The sequence below is a fragment of the Colletes gigas genome, unplaced genomic scaffold, assembly GCF_013123115.1.
Source record: "Colletes gigas isolate AHSC1104 unplaced genomic scaffold, ASM1312311v1 Colletes_gigas_Sc00013, whole genome shotgun sequence".
NCBI lineage: Eukaryota > Metazoa > Arthropoda > Insecta > Hymenoptera > Colletidae > Colletes > Colletes gigas.
This window is the reverse complement of record NW_025106642.1, coordinates 6,962,701-6,984,196: the sequence shown is the minus strand read 5'-3', so window position 1 is coordinate 6,984,196 and position 21,496 is coordinate 6,962,701. Positions and strand designations below refer to the sequence as shown.

At 48.5% G+C, this 21,496-nt stretch overlaps 1 protein-coding gene across 2 annotated transcripts in view; it reads left to right on the top strand.

The window, feature by feature from the left end:
- The window catches only part of LOC122399428 (COUP transcription factor 2), an 89,163-nt gene extending 67,874 nt beyond the window's left edge, over positions 1-21,289 (top strand). Inside the window, exon 5 of one of the 2 annotated variants that reach the window (XM_043400107.1) lies at positions 16,624-21,289. In XM_043400107.1, the coding sequence (XP_043256042.1) occupies positions 16,624-16,807 (184 nt within the window). In that variant the 3' untranslated portion in view covers positions 16,808-21,289. The remainder of the gene's footprint in view (positions 1-16,623) is intronic. The other variant, XM_043400106.1, reaches the window with a different exon arrangement.
- The last annotated feature ends 207 nt before the right edge of the window (positions 21,290-21,496 follow it).

Genomic DNA, 21,496 nt, shown 5'->3' with positions numbered 1-21,496 from the left:
GATAACCTGTTATCGAGATAACAACCACGCAATGATGCTGCTATTACAGCGTTGAACATGTAACTTATTAATAAGAAGAGTATGATCAATGGTATCAAAAGTCTCATGGAATATGAGGTCAGTCGGGCTATTTAATCCGAAGAACACGGTTACAAAACCCTCTAATCTACCCAATAAACTATCCAAAAACTAGTTATGCTCTTGAAATCGGTTCGCGATTCTATACTATCAATAGTTGAGGTACATAAAGCGATATTAGTTTCCTGCCGGATCTGGTAGTCGGACACATCGATAAGGCTTATCCAGCAGATCCTGTCTCGACGGGACGCTATTAATCGCTTGAACGTGCATTAATGTATCACGAAGGATTAATAACATTAATCTGCTCATACTAATTACGCACTATGAAATTATCGAATAGTTGTGAACTACTTAAGAAACGGACTCCTGTTCGCTTCCAAATGAATTTAGGGGAAGCGATTCGAGTTTCTTCGATACGATGTCTCTCTTCATGCGATCGAACGGAGACTGTCAAAGTGTTGATCGAACGTGATCGATGGGCCAAAAATCGAACAACCGGGACCGCGCGAGATTTCGTGACGCGTATACGGCGAGAAGATCAAAGCGTATCGGCGATTGCCGCGCTGGATACACGAATCAAGGACGTTGTTAGAGACGGCGAGCCGCGAATTATCTTGGAGAGTGTTCGCGCGAACGTGCGCGTAACGCAATTATTGTAATTAGTCGTCGGTCGTGTAGCCACGAGAGAGAGACAGCCGTTCGCCGTGGCGGCGGTCGCGATATCCGCGCGCGGCTATTACGTTTCCTCCGAATAGCATGATTGCGAGCGGCTGTTACGACTACCGCAAGAACGTCGCGGTTTCCACGGGGCGGCTAGTTAGCGCGAATGACCGTGCACCTTTTCGTCGATCCCGGACCGAGCCGATCCACCGCTCGGCCGCCATCTGGTTCGCGTCACCTGTGATCGCGTCTACCTTCCCGCTAATCGACGCGATAACGCTTCGACGATCGCCGGAGATTAGCGTTGCTTCTTGCCTATCGTCGCGTACAGCTTCCTCGGTGCGAATCGCGACAAAAGGACACCGCGTAATTTTCGCAAATGCCAGTGAACACGTTTTGAAAACGCGAAGGTAACCAAAAAGTTTCAATCGGACGGAATGACCCGGCGGCGTCGATGGACGGTGGGCTCGGCGAAGACGAATGAAAATCCGTCGAAAGCTCTCGGATTCGGCATTATTTATTTCTTTGACGGTCGTTATTATCCCGGCCCGTAAAACCACGGAACGAGCAAAGTGGCGAGGGAGCAGAGGGTATATCGGAGCACGGGGCGACATCCCTTATGCCGCTAGGTTGCGACCCCTGCTGCTGCGGCTGCTGTCGCTTCCTGGGGGAGCCGCGACCCCTCGTACTTGGAAAATAATTCTATTAGGTTATATCGCGGTCTGCGTGAATGACGCGCGCACGCTTCGCTCAAGGGCGGTCAGGGTGTCTGCGGTTTGTTACGAGTAACCAGGCCCGTTCCATTCTCTCCGCGGAACGAATCCGCCTCGGGCGGCGCGCTTCCTCCTAGATTGCCAGTGAATTTTATTAAGCCCCTAATTACGTCCAATCTATCGCGTTACCAGACGTCCGAGGAAACTTGCTAGCCCGGTTACTCCCTCCCTCCCCAAAGATTTCTTATCTCGGTGAGAAGTAGAAACGAAAGAAGCCCAGGACCATCGATCTTTCGAAACAATTTATTGTACGCGATTCCAACGCCTCCGATCCTGATGGCCGTTGACGAGAAACTTCAACCTGGGTCTGTAAAGGATCTATTTAACCCTCGCTCGGTGGCTCTGGGCCTTCTTGAACTCGATTAGCGGATCTGATTGGTTGTAGTATAATCTTCTCCCTACAGAGTCAGGAAAGTGGGTCTACGCGGAGGAGATTATGCTAGAGCCAATCTACCAGCCAACTTCTCGTCTCTGCTTTCTCTTAGCAATACTAAGAGAAAGCCTCGGAGATCGAAAACGTTATACGCTTGGACGAAACCATCTTCTTCCGAATCGTCTATTGTTGGACTCGCCGAAGATTGGAACGACTTTTTTCGTTTGGTAGTGTTGGACGCAGAACCGCGGTTGTTCTTTGGGGTCTGCCACGTCAAGCTGACGCGTTACGTTAATGCACCGCGGAAATTTTTCCTCCGGCGTCTCGGCGGCCACCCCTCGACCATCCCCCTGTGTCTCTTCTTACGCGTTTCGGATGTCCTTGGTAGTAGGAGGCGCGTATGGTGGGTGCTCGGCAGTATATCTCGTGCACGTATAAATCAGCAATGGGCGGAACCGACATGGAGAGACACCGTAGAGGTTGGAAGGAAACCCGTCTCTCGAAGCAACGCCTCGTTAAATTTATTGCGGGGCAAAGGCAAAGAGATTCTCCTACCTTTGCTCCCTTCCCTGTCGAAAGCAACGTTTGACCTACGGTAATCGTGCTCTTTTCCTTCCGTCTTCTATTTGCCTGTATCAAAATCCTGCTATTGGGATAGTCGTCCAATTACCCACCCCGCGAGTCGAATGTTAAACGATCAAACGGGGAAAACGATTCGCCTTCCGCTCCACTCGTTCCATACGGAGCATGCAGGACGAGACGATCTTCGGTTTATCGCTCTTCACCGACTGCATCGAATTGCACGCGATATAGTTTATCGTAACTGGAGTTTCTCTAACAGCTTCGACAAGACCGTCGATTTCGTCATCGCTAAGCTATCGTCTCCGGAAGCGTATTATCGCGAAGGATTCGCGTTTCTATCGTGCCACTCGAATCGAACCGTCATCCGTGATTATGCGTTTGTCGGCCGCGTCTTCTATGTCCCCGATCATCAGCCAACGCGTCATCGAGAATCCTAGATCACAATGCATTTAGAAGCTCTTAATAAACCAGAAGATGTTACGTGATGTGATTTCTAGCAGTAGTCTAGACGCTATAAAAATATAGAAAACATAGAAAATCGCGTTAGAGCCGGCGGTATCGAAAATAATTTGATTCCGTTATTACGGCTTTCAACGATAATGGAGAACAGAAGTTATTGCGGGGGATTCGCGTTACCAACGTTGTTCGTGTTCGCCGGAAGATAGCGCGGCTGACATTCGCGAGTTTCCGGCGAAGGTTCGGTTTTTACAACCCCACAGTGACGTAGCGAGATGAACGAGCATCCGGTTTATGCGCGCGAGGAAAAGTTCGAGTCGACGCGGTTTCGCTAGGCGTTTGGTCCGCAAAGATCGCGCGATCCTACGCGCCTTTCGAAGGAAAAAGGAAAAGCTCGAGTAGCGGCTCGCCCAGGCTCGTAAATTTCGTAACGCTCGGCGACGTTTAATCCGCGGTGTAATTAAAATTATGAGACGAGGCGAGCGTTTCGGTGTACCGGGCAGACGCGAGCATCGATCTAAAATAGAAACGCGGAAAACTCGCCGAGGAAAAACGGACAAAGTCGAGAGGCTAGGAACGAATCGTTACGTTAATTCGAGCACGATCGAGCATCTTACACGGTGCTCCCGCGGTGGGTTACGGTAGGTTACGATTCACCGCTCTCGCATACTATACACCGTACAGAATCGTGCAACATCTTGCCGGGATGGAACTGGTTTTCTAGTCATTACTCGTGACTACCCGTCGCGTTTCGGTGCGAGCCGCGGATCGTGTACACGCTCTCGTACACACGAGCCACGAATTATGCCCGCGACGAATACACACGAGATTCTATTAATATTTTAACTTATTCATTTATTTATATAAACCCGTTATTAACGAGTGTAAAGCTACAGGTACCTAACATTGTACATAAAACAGAACGCGCGTGAGTCGAAGCACCCTTTATCGCACGAAGAATGCCATTTTATCTTCCGGGGGGGAAGAAATTACTTTTTATTCGTGCGTATACTCGCGAATTAACCGGATCGTCTCCGACTTATACCTTTGCACGTTGGTTGGACGTCGATACAAATATCTGCATAATGCTTCTATTAACCGTCTTACTTTACATAGACCCTTTAAAGGGGAAACGAAAACAGATAATACCCGGTGTAAGTTGCATCGAGGATCGAGGGGAAATTTGAGAGAGTATCCGGCTTTTCGGCGCGGTTACGCCACTGTGCGGACGCAAAGTTTCGGAAATTCCGAAGGAATGAAAAGAAGATGAAAGGGGCAAGAGCGAGGCGACGTGAAACGAGAAGAGCGCAGAAGGAAATGAGGGTAGCGCGAGAGAGGAACGAGCGAAAGAACGCGGCGCTGGAAGAGGAAGGGAGCGAGGAAGAGGTCGCGCGGGAACGAGAATGGTTGTAGAGCGCGCTGGAGGCGAGGCCTGACATTTGGTTACTGACATTTTCACCCCGGGGTTGACGGCGGGCAACCCTTTGGCGTTACCCGCGCTCAATCACTCCATTGTCTCGAGCGGCGCTCGTTTTATGCTCGCGTCAACGCTTCATTATGGGGCCCCGGGTCCGGTCGACTTGGCTTCTATAGCCCACGTGCTCGGCACATTGTCTATCCCAAGAATATATTACGCGCCCACGCGATCGCGCGCGCACCGTCTCGCACGCCGCTTCGTCTATCGCTTCGCTCTCCGAAATCCTGCCCCGGAGAACCCGTCGAGACGCCGCGGGACGCCCGCCACCCGTCCTCCGGACGATTATCGTCGGCTTTACCACCCCCTCGATTGAATTTCCAACGATCGTTTACTTTTAATGCAGACCGAAAATACAGCCTCGCGTTTGTATTGCATGATAATGTCGTTAAACGTTTCACTCGTAAACAATCTCATCGACGAGATGCTCGTGTGTACGTTGTGCCATTTTTTTCTTATTATTATAACGACTTTATTACGTAAATTATATGTCATACCGGAGCAATTACTGAATTACGTAAAGGCGAGCTGCGGCCGAAGGCTGCTCTTACGTTTAACCTCAGAGATATTGCACAAACAGAATGTAAAACAAGACGAAACTAAGCTGGACGTTAGGAGCAGAGAAAGTTAGCCCAGGCGTCGAAGGATAAAGGATCTCGCGGTGCGTTTAACCGTGAAGAGCAGGTCGACGCGTACGAGAAAGAATCATGGATTTTAATTTCACGATGATACGTAGAAAGAGACGACGGAGTTGAAGATGCACGGCTAACCCTTCTCTTGCGCGACTTCTACGCATAATATTATTTAATATTTCCTCCTTCTCGATTTCTTTGTGCCAGATCCGGAGATCGTTGTTTCTTAGTTGTAATAAATGGCGACTGTCGAGCGAACGAGAACACGAAATGGCCAGAGATCCACGGACTCGTATTGCTAATCGAGCCACGCCCGGAACTCGTATCTCCTGGTTGTTGGGCGAAATCGTGTTTATCGCCTCGCGCAGCAGACGGCAATTTTAAAGGCTCCCTCGTCTCTTCCGGTAGTTGTCAAAGCGGGAACGCAGCGAAAACGTAATCGTCTCGCGAAGATACTTTGCCGCGACAAAGGGTTGGCCACCCTCACCCTCGTGAAAGGACGGGCTCGCGAGAAAATAACGCGAAGCGAAACGTCGTCCCGGAATATTTTATAGCCAGGAAGGACATCTTTTTCTCGCGGCGCGGTCCAGAAATTGCTTTCTCCGCGGGCGTAATGCCATTTTCGGCTCGACGCTGCGCGACGCGACGGATCGTCGTCGCGAACGAGAACGTTTCGGGCTCGAGCGGTTCTTTGACGCGCCACAGAACGGGTTAAGTGGGTTTTGCTCGCCCGGCATCGACACTCTGAACGACGTTTCGAGGTTGCTCTTGTAGTTCCCTTTCTCCCTTTATCTGTGTTTCGCGTGATTCGCGTCCGCGAATCTATTTAACCTCGCCGTTTCACCGATGTTGCGAACTCCGTCTTACGTTTAAGGGCGTATTCTACTCAAAGTATTATATTAACAAAATTCGACTGAAAAGATTAAATGAAAAAATGATACGTAACGGCGGGATTTGAAGCACGAAAAATTCGAAAAATTTGAATCTATGAGAAAAATCTTAATACTCGAGCCAGTGGATGGATTCGACGACGATTCGTGGGTTCGGATTTGTTAAAAAGAACTAGGCTTCGCGGGGAATCGGTTGCGGGGGCGTTCGTAAACGCGTACACACGTGCACGGTCCGGCGCGGCAATTAATTACGGCGCAAAGTCGCGCGCTCGTATTCAATTAATTACCGCGGGTGCCGCGCGATCGGCGTCCGCATAATTGACATTGTTGCCGCATTGTTTACAGTAGCCAGTGAATTTATCAATAGATTGCCGGTAGGAGAACGTTGCTCGCGGCATTGGACCTTCGGTTTCACGCATACGCGGATTCTCCTCGAGCCCGCCAAATGGCCGCGTGTTCTCTCATAGTTTCGCGACGGACCCGCGCGACCGAAAGAATTCGATCGGGGAGATTTTTCAAACGATGATGCAAATAATACGTGGCCTTTTGCCTCGCGTTGGAACGCCGATGGTACAATTAATTGGCCGTTTCAGCAATTACGGCAACAGACAATGCGTTTCAACGTTCCGACCATGGGGATGCTGTCTTTCCAGGACAACAATTCCTCACTGCAACAAAAGGATATCCGTAGAATGTTTTATTTAAAAAAATAATCGAGGTTGTATCGCGGCTAAAATCGCTGGTCCAACAGAAACTTTTGCAACGCGTTAATAAGATTGGATCCCCCGATTATGGGATCTGATCCAACGAGGGAAGATTAAATCGCGCCTGGAGAAAAGAAAATTCCACGTTCGACGAGTCTGCATTCGCATTGAAATTTTACCACTATTAGATTGCAGTTAACGTCGCCACCTTGGGGAATAATAAAAGGTCGGTTATTTTCCTTCCGTTTGGCAAAGTATCCATTCCGGAGCTGCGCCGAGATAAGTTCGTAATTGTGGTCGTTATATGACGCGGGTTATTCAGATTCGAGTGCAGCATATCGTAAGAATTTATGTTGTACGGATTTCAGCATATTAATGTACTTGACGTAAGGGGGAGACCAAACGACCGGCGCATATTTTAAGCGAGCTAGCTGCAGCGAGAGATATAGCGTTCTCGTAGCCGCGAGATTTTTACGAATTCATTGAAAATCTTCGCACGGAGCCCCGGAGCTTTCGATGCGTTATTGCGCGCGTAATTGCAACGGTCAGCCAAAGATATACAGAGTGCAACGCGATTAATAGTGCCACGTAGAAGGAACAGATTGCGAGTAGTTTAGAATTCCGTGACATATTATAATTAAATTTTTTTCGAGTATAGTTGTAACGTACTTGATCCCATCTCTTACAATACGCGAATTCCAAATACCGTCTTTCATCGTGAGTTAGGGGGAACCAAAAATCAGGGGGGATTTTCATCGTTTCCGTCGTCCTAACCGCGTTTTCCGTTTCGACTTCCGGTTATGCGCGCACCGGGCTCGCGTTTCCCCGTCATCGAGACGTCGCGACGCACCGACGATGTCCCTCGCATTCGAAAAGCGTGCAGCGATTTCGGTGAAAAGCGTCGTTAGCGGTTTAACGAGAGCAACGGGAACGAAATCCCGCTTATCCGTTATAAAGAGCCCGAGAAACGCGGAACTCGAAACTCGGCCGCGCACTAGCTTTTTCGCATTAGCGCTCTTTCGTTCCGCGTTTAAGCGAGAAAACGTACAGCCGGGTAATCCTCGACGCTAGAATATCCCGCAAACATCGAGGATTACCGGGCATTCGCTCTTCTTCCGCGGTTTCGTCGCCGGCCCCGGCGCTGATGGGATTCGTCATCGCGCGACGAACGAAATTAGAGGAGCCCGATGAAAGGTCGTGTCTAGGGGTGGTTTCTCGCGATTAAGGGCACGAAATCTCGAAGGTTGCGCCGCGAACTACGTGCCGCACGACGGTGGAAAGGTTAAAGAGCACGCAAGAAGGTCGAGGAGAAAAGTTCGCGCGTCGTATCCTTTCCGTAAGGTTCAGACGAGGGATTAAAATTAAATATCGTCGACTTCAAATTCCCACGAATTCGGAATTTGCGAAGGAAGCCCCTCCGTTCGCGGTGCGAACGGTCCTCGAGAGCGCAATTTATACTTCAATATACGGCTATATCGCATTAATTTGTGGCGGAGATAGTGTATTCGAGTCATCGCACGGTACATTACGGAGCGTCGGGCGAATTTACGACTCGCTACCCGAAACAACGCTCAACAGGATTCTCACGTACGGACGTGTTGCATGCGATGCCCGGCGCATGATTCACGGCAATCCGTCGTCGGTCGGTTTTTGCCGCTAAAACAAAGGTGCTCGCGGCTCTCGGTTCGCTTCTGGACGCGTTTAACGCGTTCGACCGACAAAAAAGTCTGAGAAAACGTCGTGGACGTTCCTGGACGCGAAAAACGAATAAGTCTGCCCCGCGTAGGCTTCCGAGCGAGCAGAGTTCACGTATTACGGTTCACGTTACACCCGTTTGTCCCGCGATCATGGTTCTTTTTCGCTTTTGTCTAACCCGTCCTAACACCGCCACCTATCTGCCCATCTATCCGACCAGTCCTCTCCCCTCCTGTGTCTCGATCGCTCCCGTGTTCGCAGGTAGATCGAGGCAGGTACTACGAAGGTCAAGTTTTTTTCCCCCGGTAGCGCCCCTCCTCTTCCTCTTCCTGTTCCTGTTCCCGTCTCTCTCTATTCCCGCGAAATGGAAGAATAGACGGCGGCTCGACCCGTTTCGGGCCGTCTCTTTTCTTCCCCGAGAATCCGGTGGGTCTTTCTCTGGTTCCGTGGGTTTCTCGGTCTCGGTTCCGCGCGTAACACCATGGACCGGTTTCGAGAGCAGCCGCGGGGGCTAAATGTCAACAACGGCATAACGGCCCGGTTAGAGGATTACCCCCGGCCTTCGCCCATCGAGGGTAACGCCAGACAAAAGGTCGTGAACTTTCTGCGTGTCATAATCCGTCTGAGAGGGTTCGCGGCTTCTCTTCCTATAGTTCTCTCCTGGCACCGTCGCGTATCCACGTGTACGACGGATCACACCGCCACCGGGACTCGCGTCTCTTCCAGAACCGCCGCCATTCCGCTCCGTACACCGATCTCCGTCCAGGGCTCGATGAATATTCTACGGTCCATCCAATCCCCGAAACTCCCGATGCTTCTTAAATTTCGCCCTACTTTGCAAGCTTCTTTTCTCCCCAGAGTCCTTGAAAAGCTCTATGCCTCGCGAGGATCGATTAGTTATACACGGATGCTGTGCCAGTTTTTCGATCTGGGTTTCATAACTGTCGCGGCGCTGCAACGGTTCTACGTAAATGTTATTGCACGCGGCTGATAATGTCCTCTGTGATTGCGAGTCGCGCATGCATTACTACGCTGAATTTCTCAAAAGCGTTTAACACGATTGATCGCAACCTGTTAATTGCTAAATTACACAACTTTAGCCTTTCACCGACTGCCGTAACTTTTCTCAACGCGCTAAGCAGGTTGCATTTAATTCAGCTAAACCCTCTCTTTCCGACACAGTAGGTCAACTGTTCACGGTATACCTCATCAATTCCTAACTCTCTTTTATTTCACGCTAGATCCACGAAACTAGATTTGCAATAATGTCCATAAATCCACTGTTAAATAATATATACACATATGTAGGCTGTCCGGCGTGTTAATATTATCCGAAGCGTCAACTCGTCGTTCCTTGGAGCATCCGGCCATCTCGAAGGATAATCGATTCATGACCGAATTAAAGCATCCGGCGGTCGTCGATCGATCGCGCTGTCGCGCGTTTTCTTCGTCGTCCGACTGTTTAATTGCCGGACTCCGATCGAACGAGGAGTCCCCGGGACGCGGCGTTCCTCGGTGAAAGCACTCCGGTGACGGTAATTATAAGTTTGATGTACGCGATGGCGCCTCGAACTTCCTTCTGGACGGCGCTCAAGATAACGACCGTAGACGACGTCGGACAGCTTCGCGAAAACGTCGAGACTCGTTCCGCGGCGAACAACCCGCGCCCCAGGAGCCGTCCGCGATCCGCTATAGCGTCGCGTAAACGAAACTCTGCTCGTTCGATTCGTAATTCGGCTGGATATCGCTTTGGTGCCTCGAAAATTGCCCCGTCGGTTTTCGAAATTGGCTTCCCGCTTGTCCCGTCGGTCAGATACGATTATCTTTTACGAATTTTATCACCGTGAATCGCGTTCATTTCTTTGCTAATTACTGGTCTCGAAACGAACGCAATCTCGCTTAAAGTTGGAAGTTAAAACGTTATTAGTCTCGAATTTCGGACAATATCCAGGTCATCGAGGTAGAAGAGGGGCGGTATTCTCGTTGGAGAGGCGCGAGGTACTCGTGTATCCCTCCGAAGACAGGGGCGAGGTGAGAATAGAGAACAGAGAACAGAGCAGGCGGTTTCTCGCGGGCATAATGGGTGCTCTGTACACAGAGACGGGGGCGCGAGCAACGATTATCATAACAAGGCTCGTATTTGGAGACGAGACGCCTCGTCCCTATCGCTGGTACGCATCGGGCCACAACGCGACACGCATTTAATCGACATACGTGCCCCGTAGCTGCTACCTATAGCTACACCTATAAGCGGACCGTTTAGGACTTATATTGTCATGTTAACGACGACAATGCCAATCCCATTAGGGCACTCGGGTTAGGCGTCGAACCTTAGGGCCCAACAACCGTGCCTTTCGCTGCGAACCAGACGGGTCCGTACCCCTCGAGCACAGCTCTTTCTTCTCTTCCACGCCTCGACGTTCTCGTCGATTTTATTTATTTATTTCACGCCTGGTCACCTCGACGCTTCGGTTACTTTTACGCAACCAAAAATTATCATATGAATATTTTGTCGGATACTTGTAAGAACTTGCGATGGAACATTGCACTAGCGGCTGATCGGGTTTAACGCTTTCTACTAGATCCGAAAGTATTCTGACAGCATTTTATCCGAAGACCGATACGACTGTAGAGCAAAACAACGCGAGTCCAATTTTCGTTTGGCTTAATTTACAGTTAGAAACCGTTCCAGGTTTGCCAGTAATTGCGAAACCCACTACACCATAATTTTACACTTCGAAGCCTCATTTGCGAGCTAGCATCTAACGGTGAAATATGACCTATCGGCAAACGAGGGAATTATAGATATACATTACTAACACGTTAACTGCCGCCTATGAGTTATTTCGTAGTTGATGATCTGTTGTCCACGAGTTATCTCGTGGCTGGTGCCCTGCGCGAAGAGTTACGTCAGCAATCGTTTCGTCCAACGATAATATGCCAGCCAATCGGTTCGATAAATCATTATATTATTGATACGAAGTACGTTTAACGGAGTATAACAACCATAAAAGAAAGTGTCCATTTTTCGACCGAAAGCAACGATATCATGCCCTACCACATACTAATCGCGAACGAGCTACTGCATATGTACCTGTGTTTACATGCATGCAGATTATTAATCATCCTCTAAGGATCCTCGATTTCACTAACCGCAACGATTACGCGCGACCCGAATCAGTCGATGACAGGTGTGCTATTTAAATGCATCCCCGGGATTCCCATCATTCAAATAATGCAAATATACAAATCTCGTCTAAATAATAATATTCGAAAAGCAATATTCGAAGAAGTTAGCACGGAATTGCTTTGCGTTAGATAAATCACGTTTCATTATTTCACGTGTCGCTTCCGTTATGTGTTTCTAGCGCCTTTCTCTTCTAATTGGTACCCCAACGTTCATTAGTTTTGTTTTTAGTTCCTTTCCTCTTATGTTTTCTAACAGCATCTGTAACCTGATTTTGTAATTCGGTCAATCTCAAACCGCTGTCATTGATTTGCTTTCTAATTAACTCATTAGTCAACTCCTGTTCCAACTTGGACGAGCCATTACGAGCCAAGAACACGCGTGAAGAACAATAACATCTAATACGTAAAACATCGACAGAGGCTCTCTCCTGTTTTTACATTTTTTCATTCTAGAGTCAAACGTTTGGTCAGACTTGCGAGACAACGAGCACCTGAACCAACAGCCAGCATTTGTGCGGTTCGTGAACGATGGTACCTTCATATTTCACCACGAACGATATCGGAATCGTTCATCGAAAATATCGTCGTGGATTGCACGCTCGTCTACCTCGACGATGAAAACTTGGTTGAATATTTAGACAACTTTGTTCCGAGACACGATCGATACCCGGGTTCTTTCTTCGTTCGTATAACCGAGCGTTCCATATTACGTTCGGCTTACGTCCTCTCGCGATAATCCGCCGGGTTTACGAATCGATGAAACGATTCTCCTCGCGAGCAAGAAACGTCTTAAGAACCGTACGCTCGTGAAGATTCATGAAAATTTTTGCGACTCGTGGGTTTCACGACCCTACCATCAAAATTATGCCCCGTTATTTCCAGATTTTCAACGTTAAGTCAACGGATTACTACACCGTGTTGACAACAGTTTAAAAAACCTTCTGTTCGAGGTAATCCCGACGAGCACCAGATTATCTTTCGTAGTTTTAATTTTATTTCGACTCTGTCGATCGGAGAACCCGTTGGTTGGCGTGCAGCGTGCGTTTTCGCGTTTCTCGCGGTTGGTAAAAATATTCGAAACGTCATCGGAACCCATTAACCAGCGTGATCCGTATCGCGGTGCAGAATTACGCGTAGACTCGTTCACCCGGTCTTGGTGTCTGGCTCGTCCCTTTTTCTCCTTTTCCCCGGTTCGCCTTCTATCTTTCCGCTTTTCGACTACTTTTTCTCTTTGGTTTGTTCCCGGCGTGGCTCGATCCGCTCGCTTATCCGCTCGTTCATCTAGGCATTCTCGCGACCGCGCCGCGCCGGTGTGATATCGCCGGGACCCGGCTTTCCGTTTTCCATCTTTCCATCTTGCCGTCTCCTTTGCGACCGCGACGCGTTTCACTGTATGCGCGTACAAATAAGGCATCCAGAGACAAATGACGCGGAGAGGGATCGGCACAGCTCGACACAAAGCATCCCCCGAACACCCTTTCGGAGTCGGAGGTGACGTCACTGACAATGGAAGGTCGAGCTGTGATTAAAGATCGAGAGACTCCGTAAAAACTCCTTCAAAAGTGTAGGAACGAAGAGGGGGCAGGAGGACAGGCGGACCTACCGGCGTGAAATATTGCCTCCGCGGCACCCGACAGCTATATGACGTTTCCGAAGGGCATGAAAGAATCCCTGCCACTGTCTTTCTCTTCTCTCGCCTCTTCTTTCCTCTCACTTTACTCTCTCTATCCCTTCATTTGCTCTCTGCCACCCCCCTTTCCTTACCGGACCTTCTTCTATTCGTTTCTGTCTACGCGATAACTTTTACCACCCTAAACAATTTCCTCTCCCACCTCGAGCAATTTCGATGGTGCCTGTCTGAATTTCCATACAGGAAAGCCTGTCTGCGGGCACACTTTTTAGCGTATCATTAATTTACAAGAATTGGACGATGCTCGCCTCGAAGTGAAATTAACCTGGCGAATTATGCAACACTCAAGACGAAGATATAGACGGTTGCGTGAAAAATTCCGTCGGTCGGAAAACAGGTGACGGATCGGGGCGAGACGGCGAAAAACGTCCGACGGAAGAAGCGCTCGACGAGGAGGCGAAGTTCATTAGGATCGTCCGTGTGCGAGATCGCGGCGGATAACGGCTCTTCGGAGCGGGATACGCGAGCCACGCAAACTATAATTTACCGTACTTAATTCGCATCTCGTAACGACCGACTCGCATTAACGACCTCTATCCCCCGAGTTGCCGAGGAAACGAGGGACGATTCGAAGAACTTTCCTTCGAATCGCGCCGCGATTCTTCCAACGCGAAGTGAACGCGTGCACCGAACTCCAAGACAGGTGGTATAAACACGATCGCGACATTTCGTACGTTCCTCGGAAGCAATTTTCTCGGTTGCTACGATTTCCATGCAATAATTTCGCTGATCTTTGCGTTCCCGCGATAAGGTTCCCCGTAGATCGCGACAACTTTCAACGAAACGTCCACCGTCGTTCGATGACACGTCTATAAATAACTTGAGAGAAATGTGCGCAGCGCGTTCGCTCGCGGGTTAATTGTCGGAACGACCAAGAGAGGTGGGGGGTCTCGGGGGGGAACAAGGCAGAAGGAGAAAGAGTCTTTGGAGTTTAAAATCGGTTAATTCACGGTGACGTTGGTCAACGAGGCGCCAGGGCATTTAGCCGGTTAACGCGCACGGAACGGGGTAGGAGAAATCGTGATCGAGTGGCGAAGAGGAAAGGGGTCGAGGAGCAGAGACGCCACTCAACGGCATTATTCGAATTGATGCGGTGAATTGGCGCTGACGACATCGGAGAGCCAATCCGACGGTTTGTTTATTGGTCGCGCGTTGGCGGATTCCTTGCGGTTTGCTTTAATTGAACCCTCCTCGATCGTAAATGAAACTAATACGTACGTATCTGGTTCTGGGCACGATCGAACCGACCGATGAGAATCGTCGACGTCGAAAGTCGTCGTGAATCGAACGCGACGGTTTAAAAAGTGAAAAAATTAACTTGGAATTAGCATAACGACTCCATCGATCGTACGGCGCCGATGACAAGGTTTATCGAGGGGGATCTATGGAGCCAGAGATCGGACAATGCGCGGAGTCACATTGGATGTCGCGCGTGCGGTTGGACTACGTCGCGATAGGAGCTATCGTCGAATTCCTTTGCGGTCGCCACGTGCGCGTAATGGCCCATTACGCGTACGTATGGAAATAATGCGATTTGCATTCCCAAAGAGACCTCTACGTCCACGTGGGGGGGTTTCGAGAGGAAGCTCCGTCGATCGGGTACGAACAATCGCCGAGGGAACGCTCGCTGGCTTCCAACAACCAACGGAGAACGGACGTTTCGCAGATAACGCAACAAAACCGAACAATCTACCGCAGTTTCGTATTTAGTGAGTGATTTTTCAAGGAATCGAGACGCGATCGTATTTACGAGCAACGTCTAAAAACTATAATCTATTTTACGAGCAACCTGGCGCGTTAAGAACCGTAAAGCGATCGTTCGCCGAGGTGTTTTCCCTTTCTCGCTAACGAGCAGCTCGATATATCATCGATAGAGCGCTCGAGAGGTAATGAGAAAAGCGCGGGGAACTTCGGAGTTCGAGATCGCGGAGTCGATCGGTTCTGGTAGCCAAGTTCGATCGGCCGTGGTGGTTTCCACGGGCCGAGGCGACAGTTCGAGCGTGTCGATGCCGTGAAAGAAAGGGTGGCGACGAATGTTCCGCGGCGGGGGTTGCAAAACAATGGTGACGGATAAAGCGAAGGTAGAAGGTTTCGCGCGGCAGGGACACCCCGCATGATTAGTCCGACATTTGCAGCGTCTCTCTAGTTGGCACGCATTCCAACGGCTCCAGGAGTCAGAGTCAGAGTCGAGTCGAGTCGAGTCTCATTCCACTGCGTGTCTGCTCGCCCGAGGGCGATTTTTGCGGCAACCCCGTCCGCCCCTTAAAATGCTCCTGCCGACGACTCTTTCCGCGAGCCTTGATTACGATCCTTCTAACCGTGACATTCGTAACGTAGATTCAACTTTCCCCCGTCGATCGACCTTGTCGACCACGATCTCATTATCGCCGCGATCGGTCCAAAAATTATACATATCTTATTCGAGTGCTCTATCGAAAGGATTCTTTTTAATTAGAAAAGATCTACCCTGCGACTATGGTTGTTTGCGAGGCAGCAGATTCCATTGCTAGGGTCGCTATGGCCATGTTTAGTTCTACGTATAATTGGCCTGGGGGAAAGGGCGGATCTCATTAATCTAGCCAGCGAATTCATGAGAATACTCCCGAGCAATTCAAAGCAGACGATCTTGTTGTTCTAAAACTACATTTCGACGTTCAAGCATTATACGAATATTATTATTATCGCGCAATAATGTATCTTTAGAAAATATTCAAGACAGGTTTTAACTGGGACGATCCACAGATTACTCCAAAGAAACGATGCAAACTATCATTATAAAATGAACCATTAATTCGCGAAGGTCCAGATTGATTAGATTCCAGATCGTTAGATCTCGTATAAGCTATGACGGACGGAAATAATACTAACTGCAGTTACATCTAACTAGCCTAACAGTGACGCAAACTTTGATGGATGGGGGCAGAAGAAATTTCTTCGATATGTTTTCTGCAAGATGGATGATCCTATTGCAATCATTGATCACGATTACGATCGTGTTTGCAGATCCATCGATCTAATTTCATTAAAAAAAAGAAGCACGGAATTACTGGCGCGACCCGTCTATTTTCAATGCACAATACTAAATAGCTTTTCAAGCTGCCCACGAATCCTTGAATTAATTAATCTGTATACTCAACCGTAACATCATTATCGCACAATTTATGGCAACTCTAACTGTATTAATCGTATGTGAGAAAATGTAAATTCTTACTGCGACGTATTAATCTCCTTTAAACGAGGCTTAATGCGTAGCTAGTAATTTCTGCTGTTTCACGAATCACTTCACACACTCCTTAACTGAATATTTACTACGCCTATCGTATACTTCCTGCACGTTCTATCTTAACTCGCTTCATCGTATATCGACTCGTCCATTTATTCGAGCAGCTGGACTAACGAGGCTCTTTTGGCGTTTCCTTTGCAGATGCTTGCGGATTGTCGGACGTGGCGCACATCGAGTCCCTTCAGGAGAAGTCTCAGTGCGCCCTGGAAGAATACTGCAGGACTCAGTACCCGAACCAGCCGACGAGGTTCGGCAAGCTGCTCCTACGGCTACCATCTTTAAGAACGGTGTCCTCGCAAGTGATCGAACAGCTGTTCTTCGTTAGACTGGTCGGGAAAACGCCGATCGAGACGTTGATCAGGGACATGCTGTTGAGCGGTAGCAGCTTCAACTGGCCGTACATGTCCACGATGTGACATTCTGTCTGGCGACAGCTAGCTTCCGCGTAATACTGTCGCTTCCCGTCTCGTCCCGTGGTCCAACCAAGTTTCGATCGTCGAGCGAAACGCTCGATTCGAGCCACGCGCAGTCGAGTCCCGCTCGGTAACGCTCGCACGATCCGCGCGAAGGACTCTTTTGCCCGTCCCTCGACCGGAACCAACGATTCCTTCACCCTTCGACGGGATACCGCGAAAACGTCGTTGACGACGCGTTAGAAAAATCGACTTTGAACCGATGTTTTCACAATTTTCCCACGTGCTGGATCGCGAGCGATCGCCCAGGACTCGCGACGCGCGCGACTAAGGGAACAAACGAACTAGGCGATCGAGAAGAACGAACTAATCGGAGAGAACGATGCTCGAACGGAGCTACTAAACACCCCTTTCGATAGTTGTTTTAAGCAATTGCTCGGACTGCCGATCATTTCCTCTTAAAGGAGTATTCTAGCGCGAAGCGTTGCCCAGATTAAATTTACAAATTGAAAACAAAAGAACGATCGACTTTTTCGAAGAACACCCCCTTAACGCTCCATCGTACAACGTGCCCGATACTTTTTCCTTATTATTTAGTCCTCTTTCTGAAATTCACGCAGCAGAGGGTCGATGTCAATTACTGTGCGATTTCATCCGAAATGCGAGCTTAAATTTTTCTTGTCTCGTCGCGACGCGCGGGAATCGACTGGACGAACGAAGCTTGGATGCCAGAGAACTTTCGGGCCGAACGAAACGGGGACGCGTCGTTCGATATTAGAAACTCCGAGAGCCACGGATTATCCCTTTTCGTCGAACTCGCGCGACGCCGACGGCTGCCTTCGAGAAACGAGACGTCGGCGTCGGGGCTATCTTACGAGCACGATCGACGCGCAACGGAAAATTATTATTCGATTCTCGACGGGGCGGAGTGGATCCGAACGCGATCATCAACGACGCGGAGCGTCTCTCGCGAGGGCCACGGTGAAACGTGGAGGAGACGCCGAGCGTCTCGAGGGAACACGCCAGAGCAGAAAAGAATGGGGGATGAACCAAAGACGCGATGAAGACGTTGCTTGACCGAACAATCGAGGCCGCCTGACTTTTCAAACCGCGCTCAACCCTTTGCACTTCTCAACAGGAATCTTCCAAATTGTTCCTCGACGCGAAACCTTCAAAATTCTTAATTGCGCCAGAGTTGTCTTGAATTATCAAGTCGAGCCATATATCGAAACATTGAAGCGCAAAGGGTTGAATTCCTGAACGATCGAACCGAACAGACGGGAAACGAAGTTCGGATCGGAGTAACTCGGTTTCGTCGCGCTTTTATTTCACACATTTGCGAGATTCGTTCGAACGGCCGACGACAGAAACGAGAAAAAATGAAAACGAGGAGTCAACGCGAAGGGAAGAGAGAGAACGAGACTCCGAAGTACTCGGCGCGAAGAAATCATAAATTAGCATTTGTAATCAACGGCGGGGGATCTGGTAGATCTTCCATCGGTATCTCCCATCGATCTTCGCGTCGAGTAATTGCCGTTAGTCGAGTCATGCCGAAACTCTTAGTCATTCGTTTTGACGTTTCGTTCTCCGCCGTACGTGCCCGCGTTCCTAAGAATTTCTTTTCTCCTCTATTTCTCTCCCGCCTCAAAGGACAGAGACGAGCAAATTTTTGTTCGGGATCAAACTTCGAACGAAGAGTCGAAGGTAAACATTACTCGTTGAAATGAACGTAAAGTACAGAACGAATAAAATTATGCTCGTCTCCGGTTCGAATCGAGCAACGCCTTCTCCGTGAATCTGAATGCGAAACGTTGCTACCGGTTGCTATCATTATTATTATCATTGTTGTTATAAACGTAAAATTGAAAAAAGGCGCGAAAGAGTTCTGCAAACGCGTCATTCTCGGCCGCAAGAATTTTATTTATTGTTCTTCGAGGAAAAGGAAATCGTATGGTATGCGTACAGATAAGAAACGTAAAGATTAAGTTAATTTTGCGCGTTTGTTTTCTGCCTGTTATTTATTAAAGGATTGTATTCTTTTCTGCGACGATCACTGCGTACGAGACTTAGGATATTCTCCATTCTAGGCTCTAATCCTGAACTTCCCTCAACCTTACGCCTTAGTTCTCGTTAACCGCGCGTACCAAGAACAAAAACGATTCATCCAAAAATGCGTTATATGTAATATGCGTCAAATTCGCCCAGCGTCGCTTAGGCTTAGAAAGTATCGTTCTTCTCGGTTCCCTCGTCGAGCACTGCGCGAAATTCAAACGTCGGCAAAGTCTGCGAGCCGATCTTCTAGGCAGAGCTTGAAAAAACCTCGAACATAATTGTTTCAAACCGTTAAATAAATGTTCTGGTCGAAATTGCCACGAAGAACTTCTACTCTGAACTGTTACGTAGAATCTACAAGTCAAAGTAGAGTTTAAGTTAAAGTTTTCGGCACAAGTAGAAATAGCGAGCAATGGGCAGACACGTCGGACAAATCGTATCTGGTATTCGACAAATTTTCGATTTCACTTATCTTAAAAACGAAGGATTGTACCACTAATGTTTATCATATATTTTCAACTTATTTGTTCGCGAATAGATTCAGGTCTTATATGAAGTTTAAAAGGTTATAGAACTGAAATAGATACACTCTGAAATGTAGGTTCTTTGCAACAGTTATTCGGAATAAAAGTTCTTGGTGGCTGTCCCAAGAACCTAAAACCTATATTGTAAGAGTTTTCAAGCCCTGCTTTTAGGTTCTCCTCGAGGATCGCGAGGTTCGCGCACATTGGACGAGTCGCGGCAGCTTCGACGTTAGCCGCCATCTTTGCTCTGATTTTCGTTTTCTGTCCTCTCCTTCCCTTTCACTCGAAAGCAAAACACGAAAAACACGGCTTTCGGAAACGGCCAATTTGCGTCGCGAAAGCGTGACCACGACGATTTTCCGTTTCTTGCGCGCGAACGCGTTCGAATTTGCCGTTTTTCAGCGCGGAGGCGGGCAAAATTCTTGCGTGGACGAAGATTTCGAACGACGAACAAAAGATACGATCCAACTCCTAGTGCCGTTACGCGTTCGATAAAAATTTGAATCGAAAGGAACGAAAGTTTATCTCCGGTAACCGATTTGCACGGAGCTTTTATTCGTCGGCTGTTGAACGAACTTCTGCTCGCTTCCGGTGTCGCGAACAACCGCGGTTTTCCTCGAACGTCGGAGAGCGTCGCGTCGATCCTCCGTCGAGCTTTCGCCGACCACGGAAGCGTCCGTTTCCTTGGCCAAATCTTATCTCGAAACGTGGCACAGTGGGGTGTTGGACGCCAAATTTTAACTTTACTTGCTGGAAAATGGCAAATCTTGCGATTGATTTATCGAACACTTGTTACGGAAAATTGAAATAAAATATCTTTTCACTGCGTTTGACACGCGATAGGTCCACTGTGCGCGTTTCTTAGCGACGGATCGAGCAGGATGTATTTGCGAGAGGGCGTTTTCTCGATCGGAAGCGAACCGGCGAGGAGCCATTCGGAGACGGGGCGACGACGCGCGGACAAATATATTTTTCTTTCGCGGACGTACGGAGTCGCTCGTCGGTCGGTCTCCGAGTAAATCGGTCGCGGGAAAACGAAGATCGGCGGGAAACGATAGGCGAGGAGTACTCGGCGAACGCAATGTGATATACCTATTATATGTACATGTACGTGAAAACTAAAATCCGGTTTTTTCGAGACGGTGCTTTTTTTACTCTATAAATACTGTACGATATACCTGGACACGGTGCGTTGTATAGGGTTGTACGAGGAAAAGGACGACGGATCGTTTAAGAGAAACAAAATATTTGAATACTACGTTTACGATAAATGTGGCAATGTCGAGCTAGTTACTTAGAGAACCACTTAGGGGTATATGGGATATTTCTAATATTTTTAAGCAGCGATCGTTTCTTAAAAGCGACACACGCGTACAACACACGACACAACACATAGACACATACACGCGTACAGTGAACACATAACTCATAGCGAGGGAGCGACGCGTCTCGATCGGAATCTGCGGAACCGATACGGGCTCGCGATGGCCCCGAGCGCTCCTCGAATCAAATTCGCGATCGAGCGAATCGGGAATCGCGCGCAGCTTCGTCGAATTCGTCGAGGGTATTCTGATCGAGGCGCGTACGCGTCGTCGAACGCGGATGCTCGTCAAACTGAAAAATTGTATTATACCGAGCACGAATTGCGTTATCGTTGGATGTTCGTAGGGCGAAAAGATATCTATACAGAGTTATGTATAAAGGCGCGAGAACATTTTTGTATAAAACGTGTACATAATTAATATATACATACATATAAATGCAAATATAAATACGATTATATATATAAATACAGGTACGAATATAAATATGAATATACGTATGAATATGAACAGAAATATATATGCATAAGAATTACAGAAGTTTGAGCGTTTGAATCGAAATCATCGATCGACGGTAGCGCGGCGAGAGGGCGAAACCGGCCGTAAAGATCTATATACGATCGGCGACGAGCACTGGATCGCAGGTGAGTGATCGCCGACGTCTCGAATCGAAATAATAAACTTGGAACGGGCAAATAGCTTT